This window comes from Catharus ustulatus, chromosome 3, assembly GCF_009819885.2.
Source record: "Catharus ustulatus isolate bCatUst1 chromosome 3, bCatUst1.pri.v2, whole genome shotgun sequence".
NCBI classification, from domain to species: Eukaryota; Metazoa; Chordata; class Aves; order Passeriformes; family Turdidae; genus Catharus; species Catharus ustulatus.
In genome coordinates this window covers 94,333,534-94,353,761 of record NC_046223.1, presented here as the reverse complement: position 1 = coordinate 94,353,761, position 20,228 = coordinate 94,333,534, and the positions used below count along the sequence as shown (strand labels likewise).

Here is a 20,228-nt window from a genome sequence, read left to right as displayed (position 1 = left end):
CGGCCGCGTACTACGCTCCCCAGCAGGCCTTGCAGCGCGCCGCCGCGGGCCGCAGAGGCGCCACGGGCCGCGGTGCGCTCTGGGGCGGGGAGTCTGTGCGGTCGCGCGTCGTAGCGGCCCGCACGGGAGGCGGCGCTCTGACCTGGCGGGTTCGCCCGGGCCGTGTCCCGCCGCTCCCGCCGCCGGCCCTGTTCGCCGGGAAGATGGCTGCCGTCCGCAGGGCCCGCAGGGACTCCCGCTGCGTGGTGCGCTTCTCCGACCGAGAACTCTGCTAAGTGCCCCCCGTGGGCAGGGAGGACACACAGACCAAGCCGGGGGGCAGAGCCCCCGGGACGGGACAGCGCCGCCCGAGCGTCGGCAGCATGGTGAGCGGGCCCGGGCGGCGGGGGCTTGGCCGCCGCGCAGGAACGGCCGGGCGGGACGAGGACGAGGGGGTGTGTGCGTGGGAGCGGCCCCCTGGCCGAATTGCTGGCAGGCAGCCCTGCCCTGCCCTCCCGTCCGCCCCGGGTACCGGGTGGTGTTTGTGGGAAACGTGCTGTGATCCCGCCCCACCGCGGCGACACACGGCCGCCTCCCGCAGAGGGTGGTGATGAGCGGGGCTGCTTGGTTCGGGAGCGAACTAGCCCTCCGTAGGAACGCGTGAGCAAAATCCCTGTGTCATTACAGGGGAGCGTGCCCTTCCTTTCCCTTCTTCCCTTAAAAATGTGGTGCCATAAAGTCACTCAGTAATTCAAAGGAGTCCGTGGGCGAGGAACTCGAGTTTGTCATTTAACATATCAGAAATACTCCTTGCTTCAGTATTGTTTTATTGACTGCGCCTCAATATGGATTCAAGTATCCATGATGAAAACTCGATCATTCAAAGTTAAACCATTTATATCACTTGGGAGCTGTTCAAATGTCTCACCACGGTTATAAAATCTCGTACTTTTTGAGCACGGTGTTGTTTCTACCACATTTACTGAAAAATAATTTTTTTATAAAACCAAGAGGAATGTTAGCAGGCAGCGACTGTTTGGCTTTGCCGTGCTTGCTCCTCCCTGAGTTCTGTATGGTTCACACATAACACAGCCTGTTCAACTGGTGACACTCAGCTTCGAACTGTTTCTGATCTTGGTTTTATTTTGCTGCAACGGAGATCAGAATTATTAAACTGTCTGACGTTACAGACAGTTTAGTGGGTAATGTAGTCTGAGGAAATCAGCATGCAATTACTGATTGCAAAACAAAACTGTACAGATAAACTAGTTCTGCATTTGGCAAATGGTTTCTAAAGCTTTGCCATCAAATCAGAATTAAACCTACTCAGCTGATTTCATTTTTTACAAGTTGCAGCCTGAATTAGGTGTTTACTTTTGACACGTTACCTTTTGGTGGCTTGACAGGCTACTACTTTCCTCATGGAAAATTAATCAAGCCAATCAACCAGTACGATGTCTTCCTTTCAATCAGGATGAAGTCACTGTTCCATGTGACAGCTGACTTACATCAGGAGAAAGGCCAGCAGCACAAGGATGAACAATCTGGATTTATCCCCTAAGTAGCAGTTAGAGCACAGTGTTCTGTGAATTTTAGAAACTCTAAGTACACCACAAGTGCTCTCAGAGCTGGGGCAAGGAGCCAATTTTGTATACGTTGCAAAGTGCTTTAGGTGTGATCTGATGAGCTCTCTGCTGGTGAAGGTCCTTGCTTCACAGTACCTGTGTATACTCACTTGTCCTAGCAAATCATAGAGTTTCAGCAGATCAAATAAATAGTGGAAAGGTTGTTAATAGAGATCAGTTTTCTAGTTCATTCCTATGCAGTAACAATGTGAATTAATTGCTTTACTGGTACATTTAGAGGGATGGCCACTTAGGTTGCTACTACTGCCAGAAGACAGACCTTTGATACCAGGGATTGCAGATTGCACATGCATACAGTATAGGGAAGGTAATGACAAAACTTCACTTGTAATCAAATTCGTGGTGGTTTTTGACTGTGGGCCAGGTCTTCATAGTATTTTTGGTTTGAGAGCATATTTAGGTTTCAAATAACATCAAATGACATTTTGGATGGAGTTGGTACACTACCATGTCTGACTGTGACTCAAAAATCAAGAAGTAGGGCAGCTGAATGGAGAGGAGGGGTTGAAAATCAAGAGTTGAACAGATTAGTGAAATAAAAAGTTTTTGAATGAGGTAAACTTCATCCAGCTTCCTAACCTTCTAAGTGTTTCAATGTCTAAATCAGTTTGTTTACAGACTTGAGGAGTTAAAAGTTTTAATGGGCGTGCCTGTACGCACAAGAAGATAATGTGTTGATTTAGTTTAGAAATTGCTAGTTTCTGCACGTTGCAGATAAAACCAGGTTTATTGCCCCGGATGGAGAGCTGACTGGACATCATTCAGCTGCAAACCAGTAGCCTTGCATTCTGCAGACAGAATTAGGCCTTATTTCTGTCAGCTCAGTGGCATAATAATGCACTTACAGGCACCCATTTCAGAGCTAACTCATTCCTAGGCTGGCTCTGCTTGGCCAATAAAATATTCCTGAATGCTAATAATGTGGTAGGATTGTCACAACTCATAGGGCATTAACTGCCTGCAATTAAATTCTGGAATCAAAGCCCATGAAATTTCCAAGTTATTTATTCTTTGCTGAGGTTTAATGCCATTAGTATTTTACAGTGTTCTGACTCACCTGTTTCCTCTACTGCGAAATTAAATATCAGAGTGTAGAAATAAATGCAATATCTGCTTATCTTCAGCCAACCAACCATGTGTATCAATTGTAAATGATAAATTATCTGAGACATCAGTGAAAAGACTTTTACAGATGACAAGCCAGTAAGTTTGTGATGGTTGGGGAATCTGGAGATGTGCTAACTCCAGGGAGGTGCTTGTCACCAAGACAAAGAGATTAAAGGTTGCCTCTCCATCACATTTACTAGTATTCTCTAGTTTGATCAGAACTTCCAGGTGCTCTAAAAATGGTATAAATTTTCTGAATACAAGAATACTTTGACTGTGCATGAGGTAGAGATTTCTTTCTGAGAGCTTGGTAGAATCTCACTGACAGAATGTTGCTTGAAGTCTCTGAGCGCTGAGTACAATAGGAAGGAGTGGGAAATAAAAATTTTTAAAGTAGTTGTGATAATGTCAGGTTTGCCTTCTTGTAATCTCACTTTGCATATCTACTTGCAGAGCTATAGATGTGCATATAATTTCAGTGCAGAATGGTAGAAAAACTGGTTTCCTTTAACTGCAGGAAGAACTTTAAACAAGTGTCTTAGTTGAGATTTTGGGGTGTTTTTTCTCTCTTACTGGCATCTTGCTGTTGTCATTGTAGTGGCTTGTTACTGATGCTCAGAATTAGTTTTTCTTTATTTTAGTATAGACTACATAAAACTCAGTATATTTCACTTTGATAATTAATTTTCATATTTTAAAGTTTTCCTCTTAAACTAGCTGGCTTAACTTCCTGTGTAGAGCCATGTTATGTTTAGTCAAAGGTCTTACTTCAGGTTTTATTTGTTTAACCTGTCTCACAGCTGTACTGTAAGTAAAACCAGCTGTCAGGGTCTCATGCTAGTTTTTAATTTTATTTTCCAATACATTTCTTGTTTAGTTTCACATGTCTATATAAAGTATATATTGTTATTCAAAGCACTTTTGTGCTCTTGCAAATATTAAACAAATCAAAACTACTGGTTATCTTTACAATGAGAAGATAGGGATTAAATTTTAATTAGTTGAACAAAGCACATTATTGTTTAATACTGAAGCTTTTGCTCTGTGCTTTGACATTGACACTGTATTTAGTCAGGTATGCCAGTGTATTGAAGCATGGAAGCCTTCAAGTTGTACACAACTAATCTGTATTGGATTAACTTGTCTAAAATGCAAAACCCATCTTCATTGAGTTAATACATAAGTGCAACTGATCTCAGTAGTTTTAAAATTAATTTTTATAACCAAAGGGGAAGTATACTTATTTTTTTTAATGTGTGTCCATGATAGTTGTTGTTTGTGAATGTGCTGTAGGGACTCATGCAGACCCTATAATCACATTTGACTGCTCTCTACTAGGCAGAAGCTGAAGAAGATTGTCACGCTGAATTGGTAAGAACTGCTGACAGTGAAAGATCTGGTGAAGCAAATCTTCAGGTATGTCTCTCATGCTAGTGGGTTTTTACAAACATAGTACTGCTGTGATTTAAACTGCATCACTTATCCTCATTTAGTTACCACACATTTGTTGATCTGAAAAATGCTTAGTATGTCTGCCCATCCAAAAGTGAGATAAATTTTGCATTTTGTTCCAAGTGTCAAATTCAGTCTTCGGCTATCTTCGCAGATGAAAAGAAAGCTTGTGACAGATCTGGAATTTCTTTGAAGAACCGTAGAAATTGAACAGCAGTTTCTGTGATCAAATTCCAGTTTAAGTTGTCACTCTCTACTGGACCAGAAGACTGATAAAAGCAGTGTAATAGAAAAGCGTCTTCTCTAACAAGACTAGATGTCTGTGTAGTTGCTCCCCAGAAGTTGTGCTGATTGCAAGAGACATGTAAAGTGTAACTTCAAAGATGCTTAAAAAAAAAGTGTGGCAGGAATTGTAACTTGTATTATTTCACAGAGCATAGTCCATACTTTTTAAAAGAGAAAGGACTAAGGTCTTATTTGTATATTATATAAATGACCATCTTTGAATGTTAGATAACTTAGAATGCTTGTGTACAAAACCCTGGATTTTCTAAATTTTAATTTTAAGAGCTAATTGATTTCTTGCTTATGATAATTATGTATAAACAAGAACAAACATGAACATATCTGTAAAGATCACTTTTCTGTGGAATCTTAGGTCATAATCATAGTACTAACAACTACTTCTTGAAACATCAGTTTTTCTTCTGAGGTGAACAGTCCAGAAAAAAGCACTTTTGGTATTGAATGAGACTCAATAAGTACTTGTGCACTTTTTTGTTTTAATTTACCATAAAACAATTGCTAACTCTTTGTGCCTAAATTCACTGAAGCCATATAAGACTTGGAAATGCAAAGCATAGTTTTGAAATTCTTTTTTTGTGTTTGTACTTTATAATTTCTCCTCAGAAGATGTACTGTCTGAATATGTGATACTAAGTAGAATTAATCATGTTTTTTAGGCAGAGCTCCAGATGTTCAGAGCTCAGTGGATGTTTGAGCTTGCCCCAGGTGTGAGTTCTAGTGGATTGGAACCTCTGCCATGCAGAGCATCGTCAAGAGAACCTGGACTAAAGTCTGTTGATGCCAGGGGAAAACAGGAGATAGCAAAAGAGGAAAAGGTACAGAAAAAGATGCATAATTTTGAGGTTTTATTTGTCTGTGTTACTGTTCCACTATAACTTTTCTAAAAGCTAATGCTGGATTAAATCTGGAGGTTATCTTGTTTTCTCCATACTGATGTCTACATAATCCTACATTGATTTTTCTAGTCTTTATGTTTGCCTTGGTGTCACCTTCACAATTTGCTTTCTGAAAGAGTGTAGGTAAGGGGCAAGTAGCAGGAATACAGATAGTCTGTTTACTGGGAATTTCAGTTATGTCTTGTAGCACGTGAGTATGTCTTCTCTATTTATGGAATTGTTTTGTTATCTCTGTCATAGGTACAGTAGGTAAAATAAAAAATAATTCTAAGTCAAGTGACATTGCACTTGTATTTATAAGGAATTAAAGAAGTGCTCTGTGTAATCTATTGTGCAGGCAAAAGAACTTTTCCTGAAGGCAGTGGAAGAAGAACAAAATGGGGCCCTTTATGAAGGTAATATGGAAGTCTACAATGAACACCCTTATTGTAGAGAAATCGAACATCCTGTGATTTATGGCAAATCTACATGGTGCCAGTAGAGCTTAAACTACAGGCTAACAGTGATTTGAGAGCTCTGTCATACAGATAAGCAAACAAACATGCTACAGAAGGAACCATCATATCACAGTTCTAAGGTTGAGGTAAAGCAAAAATTACATCAAAGAATTTCTAGCTTTCAGCAAAATAACAGTATCTTAGAGTGCTTCTTTATGTGACTTCTAACATGAAGTTAGAATAATAATTAATCAAGGCAATAAACTATATTTCCTGTACTCACAGTTCTCATCATTTCACTGTGAACAAAATTACTTAATCTGTGGAATGCTTTAACATTTTGTTGTTTGGTTCTGGGGGTTTTTTTGTTTGGTTGGTTGGGTTTTTTTTTCAATTAACACATCATGCTGAAGCAGAATTCCTGCAGTGAGCATTCAAATCTGGTGATCTTTGAGGTTTGTCATAAATATTTAAGGTGCTTAACTTGCTTACCTGCGCTCTTGCTATCAGCACTAGTAAAAATGGAAATTCAAAGTTTTCTTTCTCATATTTAGTTTTCAGAATCTAGAGTAAGAAGTCTGTCCTTCTAAGGACAAGTAGGTCAAACTTCTAAGTCCTGTAGGTCAGTAGTGGGGGTACCAATTTTCTGTTTCTTTCATGCGAGAAAGCAAGCAAAGCAGAATATGTGTGCCGTCCTGCTCATCCACCAGAGGGTTTGACCACCATGTGTAAAGTGCAGGTGCAAAATAAGTTAAGATACCAAAATCTGAGAGAACTCTGGAAGCTCCTGAAGTCAGCCATACAAAATTTTCACTTCACCATGGGAATGTTCCTTTATTTTCAAGGGATTTCTGGTGGTTGTTTCATATCTCATATTAACTGAGAGAAAAAAGGAGTCCCCTGTAGTTAATAAAATTTGTTATATGTTTTTACAGGGCAAAATTACTTTAGGCTAAGATATGGTGGTTGTTTGGTAAAGAACTAAATGCACAGTAAAAAATATGTCAGAACTAAAAATCTGGTATGTATTTAGGAAATCATGTAGTAGATTGTGAAGGTTCTTAATAAATTAAAAAAAAAGTGAGGAAAACAGTCTATTTAAACATCAAAATCAAAGTTGTGGCTTCATCTGCTTCAGTGCACTCCTTGTATGTTAAACATAGCAGCAAAGAAACAGTAGTATCTAACAGTTCCATTCACAAAAGTGTTTCAGACATCTGGATTGCATGAATATGAATTCATCTTTCTCAATTGAACTTGATTTGAGACTCAGAGAAACTAAACTAAATTATTTCTACACATAGATCTGTATGCTACCTTAGAGGCATGGTCCTATGCCAGACACAGATTCGTTACTGAACACATGTCAGGACATCTGTTTTCAGACCAGGCTTTTATTTGCTGACCTGGCCCAGGTCACCAGAATCCAAGCCTGCTTCTGAAAGCTGCTGATACCTGATGTTTGTGAGACAGTTGTGTGCTGCAGCTTGTTCTTACTTAAGTACAGTAGAGGCCTTGTCTGCAAGATTAAATGCTAAAGTTGAGACTGATCTCTATTTAGCTGGCTGCTGGTATGTCTCATCTTCAACAGCCAAAGGATATTATTTGTCAGTCACTGACCCTGACATGAACTCAAGGAAACAGGAACATTTACTAGCCCCAAATTCAAGTTTCTCAGACTCACCAGATAAATTCTAAACTCCACACTCACCGATGGTTTATTTGTTTCGGTTTTAAGAGTCCAAGCTGAAGAAGAATTGCCCTCTGATCTTGGTATCACAGTGTAGGAATACAAAGAAACATATACATGCATACATGATTTTTCTACAGATATTAAAATTGATTGAATGTGCATACATCAAATTTATTTAACTTACGAAGCATTCACAGAGCTGACTCAGAAGAAAGACATTCTGCAGCTTAAATAACTGTTTGCTGCCACAGTGATGTTCCTGATCCTCTTTCTCAGTGTTTGTAGGATCTTTGTAGTGGTAAAGGTGAAAGTATTTTCTCTGTGTGTGAGAGAAATGTGCAAACCCCAAGCTATTAGGTTTTCCTTCATGTCCCCTAGTTTTGTGACAAGGCTGCTTTCTTCACCCTCAGCATGTTGAGTGGCTTGTTTTTGTGCCTTCTGTAGTTTCCAGGGGTTTCCATAGAGAAATCAATATATTTTGCATCTATTACTGAAATTTTAAAATTGCGACAATATTTAATTCATCATTCTCACCTTTGTAGTGTTGTATATATCTGAATGCTTATCTTTGCTATACCAGGGACTTAAGGTACCTGCATAATTTTTCTCTCTCATTTAACTTAGGGTTAGTTATGGATCTACTGTCTAAAATCTTTACAGTTTGTTGGGAAATCTTTCCAAGTGCTGGGCACCAAACAACATCAGGAGTTGGTAATGTTTTAATGTAAAATTGTCTACTCCATAGTTGAATTTGGGGTAATTAAGGTAAATCTGTAAAAGCTGAAACACATCTGAGATAACTTGTTATTCTAAAAAAGCGCATGAGGTTTTTAGTTTTGGAAACAGATACTTAATGTTCCTCTCTTCTTTATTGAATTTAAACCTAACAGTGTGACTAAATAAGCTTTCCTAGGCAAAGGCATTTTCCACCTTTTTTGTGCTTTTAGCTGAAACCAGTCTTTGCTTTGATAAGCTAGTATGGGCATCAGATATATTTGAACATCAAACCTCTATTTTCAGCCATCAAGTTTTATCGTCTAGCGATGCAGCTTGTACCTGATATAGAGTTTAAGATCACCTATACACGGTCCCCAGATGGTGATGGAGTTGGAAAGAGGTGGTAAGTATGAAATTTTTTACTAATTAGGTGCATAGGAGTGCTGAAACATGACATTTTGTTTCTGACGGATATCAATACTCTGCTGTAATATGCAGTTGTAAGTCTCCTGGAAAATATACCTATTCTTAGTTGAGTAGACTTTATTTTTCCAGGACTGTAACAGGCTTGTTTGAAGCTAGCTAATTTCAGGGGGAAGAATTACAAATAGTTATGCTGTTACTTTTAAAAAAGCATCAGTCGCTATTTTGATTTTTGATTTTCAAATTTAGGATCATATACAAAGTTGTAGATGGCAAAAAGATTAATTAGTTAAAGCTTCATACTAATAAAATAAGCAAGTTAAATAAGCAAAGGAATAATCTGTTCTTGTGCTAACACAGCCAAATGAGAGTATTTTCAGTAGAGCAATACATTTAGAAGCTCAGTGTTTGCAATCTGAGTAGTCTAGTCTTTCGTCATCACACACATCAGAACACCCCTAGCTTCAGTAGAGTGGATGTGTAGTGTCTTAGGGCTGGCATGACTTGAGGCCAAGACTTCTGTTCCAGCCCCTGCAGCCTAACGTAGACAAGCTTATGGAAAAGCTTCCCAAATTCCTGCTCACTCATAGCAGTCATTGGTGCTGCTGATAGCTGCATCAAAAATCAAGAGTTTTAACATGGAGAATGAAGAAGGAAAGCACCACCATGTCCCTGTGGTATTACTAGCTCAGTCTTGTTGCCCCAGGACAGTACAGCTCCTATGCAGCTGTTGACTTAATATAAAAGAGTGCAAGATGAGCTAAGTGCTTTATTTACATCCATTAGTTTCGTTTCTGAATTTGTTGCTAGCATGAAATCTTTGCTGTGCATTTGTGCACTAGGAAAATTACTGGACCATGCGCTATAGTCATGTAAAAATCTTGAGTTTTGTAGGATTATTTTCTTACTTTAGCATAATTTTCTCTACTCCATTATGACACTCTGACCTGAAGCTGGGCAGGAGTGGTCCTTCTGGAGGATGGGAAGGCTCTGTAGAGAGATCTGGACATGCTGGATTAATGAACCAATGCCAATTGTGTGAATTTTTACAAGGCCAAGTACTGGGTCCTGTGCTTGGGTCCAACAGCCCCACACAGAGCTACAGGCTGGGGACAGAGTGGCTGGAAAGCTGCCTGGTGGAAAAGGAACCTGTGGTCCTGGTTGATAGTTGGCTGAACATGAGCCAGTGTGTGCCCAAGTGGCCAGGAAGGCCAGTAACATCCTGGCCTGTGTCAGCAATAGTGTGACCAGCAAGAGCAGGGCAGGTATTGTCCCCCTGTGCTCAGCACTGCTGAGGCCACACCTCGAGTGCAGTGTCCAGTTCTGACCCCTCACTGTGAGAAAGACACTGAGGGGCTGGAGGGAGTCCAGGGAAGGGCAAAGGAGCTGGGGAAGGGTCTGGAGCATAAGTCCTGTGAGGAGCAGCTGAGGGAGCTGGGGGTGTTTAGCCAGAAGAAAAGGAGGCTCAGGGAAGACCTTCTTGTGTTGAGGTAGTCTCTTCTCCCAAATAACAAGTGACAGAACAAGACGAAATGGCCTCAGGGTGTGCTTTAGAGTGAATATTAGGAAAAGGTCTTCACACAAAGGCCTTGAACAAGGTGCCCAGAGAAGAGGTTGAGTCACTGTGCCTGGAGGTATTTAAAAGATGTGTACATGTGGCAGTTAGGGACCTGGTTTAGTGCCAAGTTAATGGTTGGACTTGATGATCTTAGAGTTCTTTTCCAACCTAAATGGTTCTACAATTGTGTGGATTTTTATGGTTTTTTTTAAATGTTGCTGTACTGTTCCCAGTACTTTGTGGCAGTGAGGGAAAAACAACCAGTAGTCTCAATTGTTACTCTATTGTTTAAAAGCAGTGTTTGTAGAGATGTATTTTTTTGAGAGATTTTAGTTGCGGTGTTTGTGCTTTCTGAATTACTGTTGTGGGTGTTTCATACAGTCTTGATGAGAAAAAACAAATTACACAATAAGATTTGAAAAAACAGTTTGCAGTGTGGCTAGTAGGTACTGGGACTTACTATCATACTCATCAAAATAAACGGAAGTATGTTTCAGTGCAACATCTTACTGTAGTCTTAGTTAGGACAGGCCCAAACATAATTGTCTTCTCTGTGATACTTCAAAACCCATTGGTAGGTCTTCTATTTGCTTACTTATATTCTCAGCTCATTATATTAGTTTGTTCAGAATAGAACTGAATAGAATTAAAAAGTGACTGAAAGGTTTCTTAATTAGCTAGTATACCAATGGAGGGGAAAGAAAGTTTTTTGTGATGTGCTCAAGGAGTTTTGTGTCATTTCATGTTATTTGGGGCAAGCAAGCAGGTGGCTATTAAAAGATCATATTATGACATACAACTTGAATTTAGATTTTTTTTTGATGTGGTAATGTTCTTTTATCACTTAGTAATCCTTCAAATTTATTGATAAGTAGGAAGCTTATTGTTTCTGTTCTGCTATCTTGTTCTGGCTCCTGAAATTTATTATTTCTGCCTATTTATAGAATAGGTACAAAAGTACAGTAATTTCACGACTATAAGGTGCACCCTTTTGACTAAAATTTTCCCCTGAACCCAGAAGTGCACCTTATAGTATGGTGCGCCTTATATGATGTACAAAGTTGCAACATTTGCCACCCCAGAAGTGTGAGCCGTGAGGGGAGCCGGCAGTGCTGCGGCAGCCGGGTGGAGGCGGGCCAGGCAGGCCCACGGCACTGCCCCTGCCAGGTGAAGGCGGGCCCAGGGGCCTGTGGCACCGCCCCTTCCTGAGTCCAGGCAGGCCTGGGGGCCCATGGCTGCCGGGTTGAGGCAGGGCCTCGGCCAGCAACCGTGCGGGGGGAGCTGGGGGCGGATCCTCACTGAAAAAAAAAGTGCGCCTTATAGTCCGGTGCGCCTTATATGATCTACAAAGTTGCAAATTTTGCCGACTCCAGGGGGGTGCGCCTTATAGTCCAGTGCGCCTTATGGTGGTGAAATTACTATAGTTTTTCTTCATTACTGTTGAATAAACCCACCAAGGATCACTCTTTAGTGAATAAATAAGTATGAAAAATAATCCTTAATTGTTTCCAATATCTTACATCATGAGGTGGATTACAAAATGCAACTTTTCATTAACGACACTTTATTCCTGCATATGCCATCTCTTAGACAAAGTAAAAGATGAGATTTGTCTTTTCATTAGGTCAATAAATTTTTTATTGACTTCAGTAAAAAACTCTCAAATACAAAAAAAAAAATACTGGGATGGGGATTTAATGGAAAAACCTCAGTTGTTACTCTCAGAGGCATTCCAGCAATGTTTTAATGACATTGATTGTATTTCAGTAGTTGTTTTATTGTATGATGAAGTGAGATTGCTTTAAAAATGTACAGGAAACAGCTCTATTGAATGAGAGTAAGGCAGTGGTTTGATGCCAAGATGAGGACATCTGTTGGTATGTTTTGTCCAATATTACAGTGTTGGCATTGCCCCTTTTCTAGTGTTGAGGATAGCAAAGAGGATGACAAAATGGCAGATCTGCTGACAGATTTCCAGCAGCAGTTAACTCTTCAGGAATCTTCAGTCAAACTTTGTCAGCCTGAAGTTTATGTCAACCAGACCCACATCTCAGGTAAGAGTTAAGATACACTGTAAGATTTGAGAGGCAGAATTTATATACACATTTCACTTTATTAAAGCATTTGTTTCCTCCGTTCAAAAGCCACCTTTGAAGAAATGCATACATTATCTCTTTATTTACTTCTGTAGTTAGATACAAAGGAGAAAAAATTATCAGTTGTTCTCATGGAAGATCTTGTCTTTATCGCATAAACTTTTTCCATCTATTATTTCTGAGCAGAATTTTCAGGATCAGAGGCATACTTAATAGTAGCAACTTCTAGGAATGAACTTGCTGAAGTAAGTGTATTCCAGTTTTCCTTCCAGTTCTTTGGTTTGGTTTGCAAATACAGGTTTTAAAAATGTGAGTTAGAGAAAATTGTTTTGTAGACTATCCATCTTTACATTTCTTGATTTTATCTGATTCTGTGTGAGATTTTTTGCAACAAGTGTGTTTTCAGGATCAGAAAGATTATATAACAAAGCTAGAAACTCTCTTGAAGGTTAATAACTTTCAGTGCTTCAGTTCTAGGACAGTTATCCTGAGACTTCCTTATGACATCTAAATAGTAAAGAGTGTATATGAGCTATGATCTCTTTTAAAAACAGATGCTTTTGTTCTGCATCCTGAATTATCAGTTGCACTTTGAAATCTTGACCTGATCTCCTTTGTTCTGGTCAAGGAAAGAAAACAAAATAAGTGAAACAAACCAAAATGTAAAGAAAAAAGGGATTTAAAAAATACTTTATTTTAATAACCAGTGCATTGTACTCTTGGAAAAATGTATTTTCTTTTTTTGCCAGTAAAGACAAGATGTTACAGACATTAGTCTAAAATTATGTCAGGAGGCATGTCCATTGAGCAGCAGTGTTGGTCTCTTTCTAGATTTATATTCCGCTTTCCAGCTGGTCCTGTGTTAAGTATCTTTTTTGCTGACCTTTTTATAGCAGGTTGAAAACTTGTAAAAAATCATACCTACTTCAGAAATTAATAGGCTAAAAACAATCTTTTATGGACATCATATCTAATCTATAGTGACCTTTTAAGATAATTTTTTTTTGTTCTCTGGCACATTGGGCTACAATGTGAAAAGTAGGATTTTTTTTTTAATGGAATGTCAAAAACCAAACCTGGAATTATAAATAACCTGTTGATTTACAGGTTGCATCTAACAGGGATTTCTTTTCTCTTTTTAGCATTGCCTATGGAAGTACTGATGTACATTTTCCGATGGGTGGTTTCCAGTGACTTGGATCTAAGATCATTGGAGCAGTTATCTCTTGTTTGTCGAGGATTTTACATTTGTGCCAGGTATTGTAGATAATTTACCTAGAGTGAAACTTCTCAATTCTCTAAGTATGTCCTGCTTCTCCTTCCCATGGACATTTTCACGTTAAGCTCCTCACAGTGCTAATCAGTTTTTGAATACACTACTCAAGGTGAGATAGGTGACTTCAATAAAAATCTGGCATTATTACTTGCCCTACCTTGTTTGCAAATTAGGTCTCCAAAATATGGTCTGTTATGTTGTTATCCTCATATAGCCACACAGAGAAGTGCCAGGGTGCTGCAGTGTTGTTCTTCACTTTCACTGGGAAGAGGAAAAGACTTTAAAGTACTCCAGAATTAAGTAAATTACTCAAGAGTTTCAAATTATGAGCTATTTTTGTTCAAGAAAGGTTTTTTTTTTTAGTTGCAACCAAACTGAGTAAAAGAGTGTTACTTTGATATTTAAAAGCTAAACAGGGTTTGTAGGGAAGTTATGGGGTTTTCTTTTTTCTTGTTTTCACTAGAGATCCTGAAATCTGGCATCAAGTCTGTTTGAAAATATGGGGCAGGAGCTGCAATAAACTTGTTCCATATGCATCTTGGAGGGACATGTTTTTGGAAAGGCCTCGCGTTCGATTTGATGGTAAGCTGTACTTTTGGAAATAGTTTTAACTATGTGTGTCAGAAACAGTCAGGTGGGTTTGATGTTTATGATGTTGTTGTTAGACCTAATCTGAATTTGTGCATTTCAATTTGTAGAATATCTGCAAAGAGAAGGGGAAGGTGCAAGGGATGAAAATAAAAACTTCCATGTATTTAAGTAACAAAACCATACTCAAAAGTTTTAGATTATTGGCTTTTCATCATAAATATTTTATGTTCCTAGTTTTTTTCATATATCTTCCTTTTCTGTAGGTGTGTATGTCAGCAAGACAAAATACATACGTCAAGGAGAACAGTCTCTTGATGGTTTCTATAGAGCATGGCACCAAGTGGAATATTACAGGTAGAGCTGTAGTACAATGAGTGAGTGAAATGTTTCTCTCTTAAGTTCTCTAAATCCACCACTGGCTATCACAGACAACAATCATTTTGTAAAACTGAATGGGACTGCTACAGTGTGTAAAGTAATGTGTATTTTTTGAGAATAGGTTTTAGAAATAGGATTTATTATGATAATTAGAAATGAGCTTAGAAACATGTTTCATCCTTGCTTAAACCATGTCATGTGGTAAAAGCTTGAACACTTATAACAGTTAATACTTATCTACAGGTTTCTTTCCCTAAACAACTTTAGCTTTACATGTCTGATAGAACACATGACACAATTCAGCAAGGAGAATACATGATTATACAACATTAGTAATTTAGTGTATGTGTAATCAGTTGTAAAAATCAAGAGGCTGGGCTTTCTCATCTTGCTGTAAATGCCTTGCCATTTGTTTCCTCAGCCTGTTTTTTTGTTGGTGTTCATCTTGCTGCTCCCAGATTTATTGTTTCATTCTGCTATCCCTTCTGAGGCTGAAAGCTGTTCATAGAAACCATTGAACCTGATGGCTATTGCTGTAGTCTCAAACATTAGGACAGTACTTGACTACTGTAAAAATCAATCAGATTCCAGAACCTGAAAAACTCCCTAGGACATTTCTAATTCTGTACTGATACTGTAATTGAGCTTTTGTTGCATTGGTCTCAGTGGATAGGAATGGAGAAACTTGAGGCCAGTTTTGATCTCAGGGTAACCACCTTGCTTTAATAGAGGTGACAAAACTTAACTCTTCATAACTTCCTCTTTCTGTCTTTGTAACTGTCTTTTGATTTCTGATCTCTTTTTTTCTGTTATGTGTATTTTCAGATGCTATTACCAATTAAGTTCTGAATCCTTCTGGGTAGCTTGCTGTGATTTTAAAAGCAAAGAAACAGGAAAAGGATGTATTTTCTAGGTTTGCATTGTGTAATTTTGTTTTTGCAGGTATTTGAGATTCTTTCCAGATGGTCAAGTTATGATGCTAACAACTCCTGAAGATCCTCAATCTATAGTTCCTCGCTTACGGACTAAAAACACAAGGTTATTGAAATAAAGTATTTGGATCTACAGTTTTTATTTTGCTTTTACCTAGCAATTTCTGTTTACTTTTGTCTCAGATTCTATATCCTGGCTTAGCAAAACTATGTTTTTTATATTGTGTTACAGATTTTTATAATTCCTCCTAAGAACAACAAAAAATTTTGATCTTTATGCAAAGATATCTTTCATTTTAGGGTCCTGATATTTTAATTAGATTTTCTTTGTTGGTTACGTGATTTGAAATTTTTAAGGCAAGTAAATAGAACAATCCTTTTGAAGATACTATTTTGTTACTGACTGCCTTCTCACAATTCCTTAAGTGAAGGAAAGTGGAAGTACTTTTTGATGTTTGGACATAAAAACATAGAAAATTGTTTACAACTTCAAAACAGGTTTGAGCTGTTCACCAGAAATCCATAAATAGCAGTAGGCTTGATAGAACCAACTAACTTACCTTTATTGTCATGTTTGGGAAAATTAGAAGCAACTTTCCAAAATGTTTTCCCCATTTAACATCATCAATGAGCCTTTACTGAATGGAAATAAGAAATAGTTTATATCATTATGTTACGTAGTCAGTCTTTGTTTCATTGCTGATATCACACTTTGAGACACAGAGTATTTTTATGTCCTTGACATTATCCTCCTTTTTAACTTTCCAGAACGGATGCAATCTTGCTTGGCCATTATCGCCTATCCCAGGAAACAGACAATCAAACCAAAGTATTTGCTGTAATAATGAAGAAAAAGGAAGAGGTAGGTAGATAATATAATAGAGAAATAGATTAACAAAATTTTACTCAGACTGAATGTTTTAAGGGACCCAAAGATTTGCCTTGCACCAAAAGATTAAAAAATTAATATAATTTTTAAACAGTTTAAAAATAAAATATAAATAAATAAGCATGATAATGTCTCTTACATTTGTCCCCAAATCCATAATAATTTATTAAGACAAATAAACATCTGGTTCAAATCTTGTTCTCCCCCTTAGGCTTAATTTCCATTCACGGTGCTGTTAGGTGTCAACATTGTTAACAGGAAAGAAACATGAATGAGTCATTTTCTGAGAATAAATTTGACTGTGTGCAATTACGTTCCACAACATTAAGTAAAACTAGATAAGCAGTATTTGTTGATTGAACTCTGAATGATTTGATCAACTTATTTACAAATTCTGATTACCAAAGTGCTAGTCAAGAGAAACTTGTGAAGAGTAAGAAGTGTTACAGTGAGTATGCACAGTTGAGTGGTGTTCTGCATGCTTCTTTTGCTTTCTGTGAAAACTTGTTCCATTATTAACATACACATTTATGAATTTTGAAGAAACAGTAGTACTTGTTTTTAAGTATGAGAGTTTTACCTAGCTGGTCTCTCAGTTACTTGGGGTAAATAGTTGCACAGTGTGTTCTTTGTAGATCATGAAACTTCTTCTTTCTCTGTACAGAAACCAGTTGATTACCACAAATACAGGTATTTCCGCCGAGTTCCTGCTCAAGAAACAGATCACAGTTTCCATGTAGGACTGCAGTTGTGCTCCAGTGGGCGCCAGAGGTTCAACAAACTTGTGTGGATACATCATTCTTGTCACATCACTTGCAGGTGAGTAATGGAGAACAAGAACAAAGAAGCATAGTAAACTGTAGAGTTAAAGTGACATTAAATTGTCCAGTACTAAGTACAGAAAATGTAAAGAGTGTGAGACTTAGGTGGCTTTAACAAAATGTCATGAAAACAGTAACGGGTCCTGGTTTGAAATACCATCATGAACTTCTACATAAAGAAATCCCTAGATTTTAGTAATGTGTTTTAATGATAATAGGAAGTTTCCTATGTAGTATAACTATAGTATTTTAGCTTTTTAAAGGATTTATGCAGAACTGAATCAGGGTTGAATGATTTAATATGGTGCTAGTGAGGGGGTGTGGAAAGTGTGTATTCATTTAGATTTGTATCTTTTCCACTGTGGATGTGCAGACTAAAGATGTCTGTACTTGTCCTATGAGAACTCTAATGTTACTAACTGTATAATTCAGCAGTTCAGAATATGAGCATGTGACCACTGTTCTTGCTCCTGACACTTCAAATTGCTGGCAAATTTGCTTTCCAGATGTTTGATGTTGGCAGTTAGGGTGGGTTTAGGCCTTGTCTTCCAGTGTTCTTAATATTCAGTGTTTTTATAGGAACATAGCTCAGCTATTGAGGTGTGAGAGTATAAAATGCAGGAAATAAACTACTGGGGGTTGAAAGTATAGGTAACTTCCATAAACAGACAAATTGCTTTTGTAAAGCTAATGGTGTCATACCTAATTTATATCGCAGACATTCTTTTCAGCGTGAAGTTTCTGTACTGCTCAAGTCTTGGAGCTCATGAGAGTGGAAAGTGGTTTCTTAGGTATGAATGAAGAAGTGGATTCTGTATAGTGTGATTCAGCTAATACTCAAATGCTTTCAGAACAAGGCATTAAAAAGACACTTTATTCCAGCTGTAGTTTGATGCACACACTGTATTTTGGAACACAATTGCATGAGGGACTCAAACAGCATCTTGTGTCTAATTTAACTTTTACAATGCTCTTTGCAGATCGACTGGTGAGACAGCTGTTACTACTTTTGACATTGACAAAATGTACACCCCTTTGTTCTTTGCACGAGTGAAGAGTTTTACTGCATATTCAGAAAAGCCACTCTAAGAAACAACTTCTCCTTTCACAACTTTTGCATGTGTAAAAGGTTGTAGCTAATAAGCACTTAAGTTATAAATGTGTATATATTTGGAGCATTTTAAAATTCTGGGAAATTTTTTGAAGGCAGTATGTTCTATTTGATTGTGAATGGCTGAGATTTTGTTTTGAGATCAAGCTTATGTGTGTTAAACACCTTTTATTTGTGGTAAGAATTTGATAACAAAGTTTTGTTTTGTTGTGTTGGGTTTTTTTAAAAAATATTTTTAAATCAGTTTACTTAAAATGTGAATCTTTATCTGCCTAGACACTGATTTGTTCAAAAGGAATCAATAGGAAAATCTCACTGTCCATGGGACAGTGTTTATGGTCTCTGGTGAAGACTTAAAATGTGAAAAGGGAGACAGTTGTCATCTGTTAAACTGTGTGATTTAAAAGAACTTCAAATAAATGTTTTCTTTAAATTAAACTTATTTTGTTTGCCTTTAAGATCTGGCATTTAGTTGACATCAACCTTAAGGAAAAAGTCAAGTGCAAGCAAGCACAAAATATAAAATTTAACTGCAGAGGTACATCCCCACCAATGCAGTGGTGTCAATTGGTCATCAGTGTAATTTGATCTCGGTAGAAGTTCGGTGGAGCCTGCCTTCTCCGCTGGATGTGCATTAGGGGAGAGGAATACAGGCAGTGAGTTGTTCCCTGGTACTGTAGGATGAGTTTGCAGGTACGTGGCCCTGACTGGGGAGTGTCCCAGTGCAGGGGTGAAATGCTGGTGTGTACTGCTTGTGCACTGGCCTGGTGTGAATGCACAGGTAAGCAGGGCTCACTTGGACATGACTGTAATGTGCTACAACCAGTCATCTAACCTTGCCACGTGTGCTATAAACCCTTAGAACATTTGTTTTACTACAATAAGTTTTGAGGCTGCTGTAGATGTTCAGGTGCTGTGTACTGCTAATCATGAAGTGTTCCTTGAGGTCTGGTGCAGGTACTGTATGCTGCTTCTCCTGCATATATTGCTTGGGGGTGTAGTGCAGACATTGTAATGCTGCTTATTATTGTCTGTCTTGGATCCTGGAAGAGCTGAAGCTTTTTGGTGTAGTTTTTTTTTTAAATCCATTTTGCATAATTTACCTTTGACCATCTTGTTTCAAAATACTGACCTGGACTTGAGGACTGAAATGTGAAAGCTGTGGAAAGAACTATGCTTGTGCTATAATTTATAAATTGTGTCTTTGCAAGGAGCTACATGATTAAAAAATACATAAATAAATCATGATTTTGAACATGCAATCCCTTGCAATTTCTTATTTTTCTAAGAAATCCTTATTTTCATACAGTTAATGGTGATTAGTTGTGAGCTACTGTGCATAAACTACATGCCAGGCAAGATTGACAGGTAGAATTAGCCTCTTAATGACTTCTTATTGCACTACTTACAGGTTTTATCTGAGAAAAGTAGAGAAGTTTTCAGGTACATGAGTTCTCAATAAGGATGTGTATAACTGAAATTGATGATGTTTCTAGCTACTGTAATAAGGCTCTACCCGTTTGGTCTGCATCCTTAGACTGCGGTTTCACTATTACTTCATACAACAGAATGTTTAATAAGGAGTCTGTTGTGTTCTCATTGCTCAAAGGAAAAGCAACTGCTTAGAATATCAGTTTCATGTTTTGAAATATTGCAAAGTTTGTAAACAGGAGAATCTGTTAATTACCTACACATTTTGTTGAGGGTAAAAGGTAAAGGTCTGATTCTGCCTGCTGAGAAGTGTCAAAGTTTTGCCACAATAGTCAGATTTTCATAGTTTAGGTACAGTCTTGTCCAGTAAACAAGTTGGATGTAATAGAGGAGCCTTTTAACTCAGAGCTTTTTTCATACCAAGACTTAGTTGCTTCTTGTGACATTTTGTTTTTCCTTGCTTTGCCCATGTATTATTCTGGGCGTAAG

The 20,228-nt window shown here is 38.2% G+C and overlaps 1 protein-coding gene across 1 annotated transcript; it reads left to right on the top strand.

Annotated features, from left to right (window-relative positions):
• The first annotated feature begins 35 nt into the window (after positions 1 to 35).
• On the top strand, positions 36 to 19,570 carry FBXO9 (F-box protein 9). Its single transcript, XM_033055871.1, has 13 exons — positions 36 to 365; positions 4,071 to 4,148; positions 5,147 to 5,305; positions 5,724 to 5,781; positions 8,537 to 8,636; positions 12,138 to 12,268; positions 13,453 to 13,567; positions 14,050 to 14,168; positions 14,441 to 14,531; positions 15,498 to 15,593; positions 16,256 to 16,349; positions 17,041 to 17,195; positions 18,178 to 19,570. Exons 1-13 carry the CDS (start codon positions 363 to 365, stop codon positions 18,284 to 18,286), a joined length of 1,308 nt encoding a protein of 435 aa, XP_032911762.1. The 5' UTR covers positions 36 to 362; the 3' UTR covers positions 18,287 to 19,570.
• The last annotated feature ends 658 nt before the right edge of the window (positions 19,571 to 20,228 follow it).

What these genes read in the sequence shown, in the direction of transcription:
- FBXO9 (XM_033055871.1), top strand. An exon ending in CACCAAGTGGAATATTACAG is followed by an intron (nt 14,532 to 15,497) that starts GTAGAGCTGTAG and finishes TTGTTTTTGCAG; the next exon opens with GTATTTGAGATTCTTTCCAG. An exon ending in TAATGAAGAAAAAGGAAGAG is followed by an intron (nt 16,350 to 17,040) that starts GTAGGTAGATAA and finishes TTCTCTGTACAG; the next exon opens with AAACCAGTTGATTACCACAA.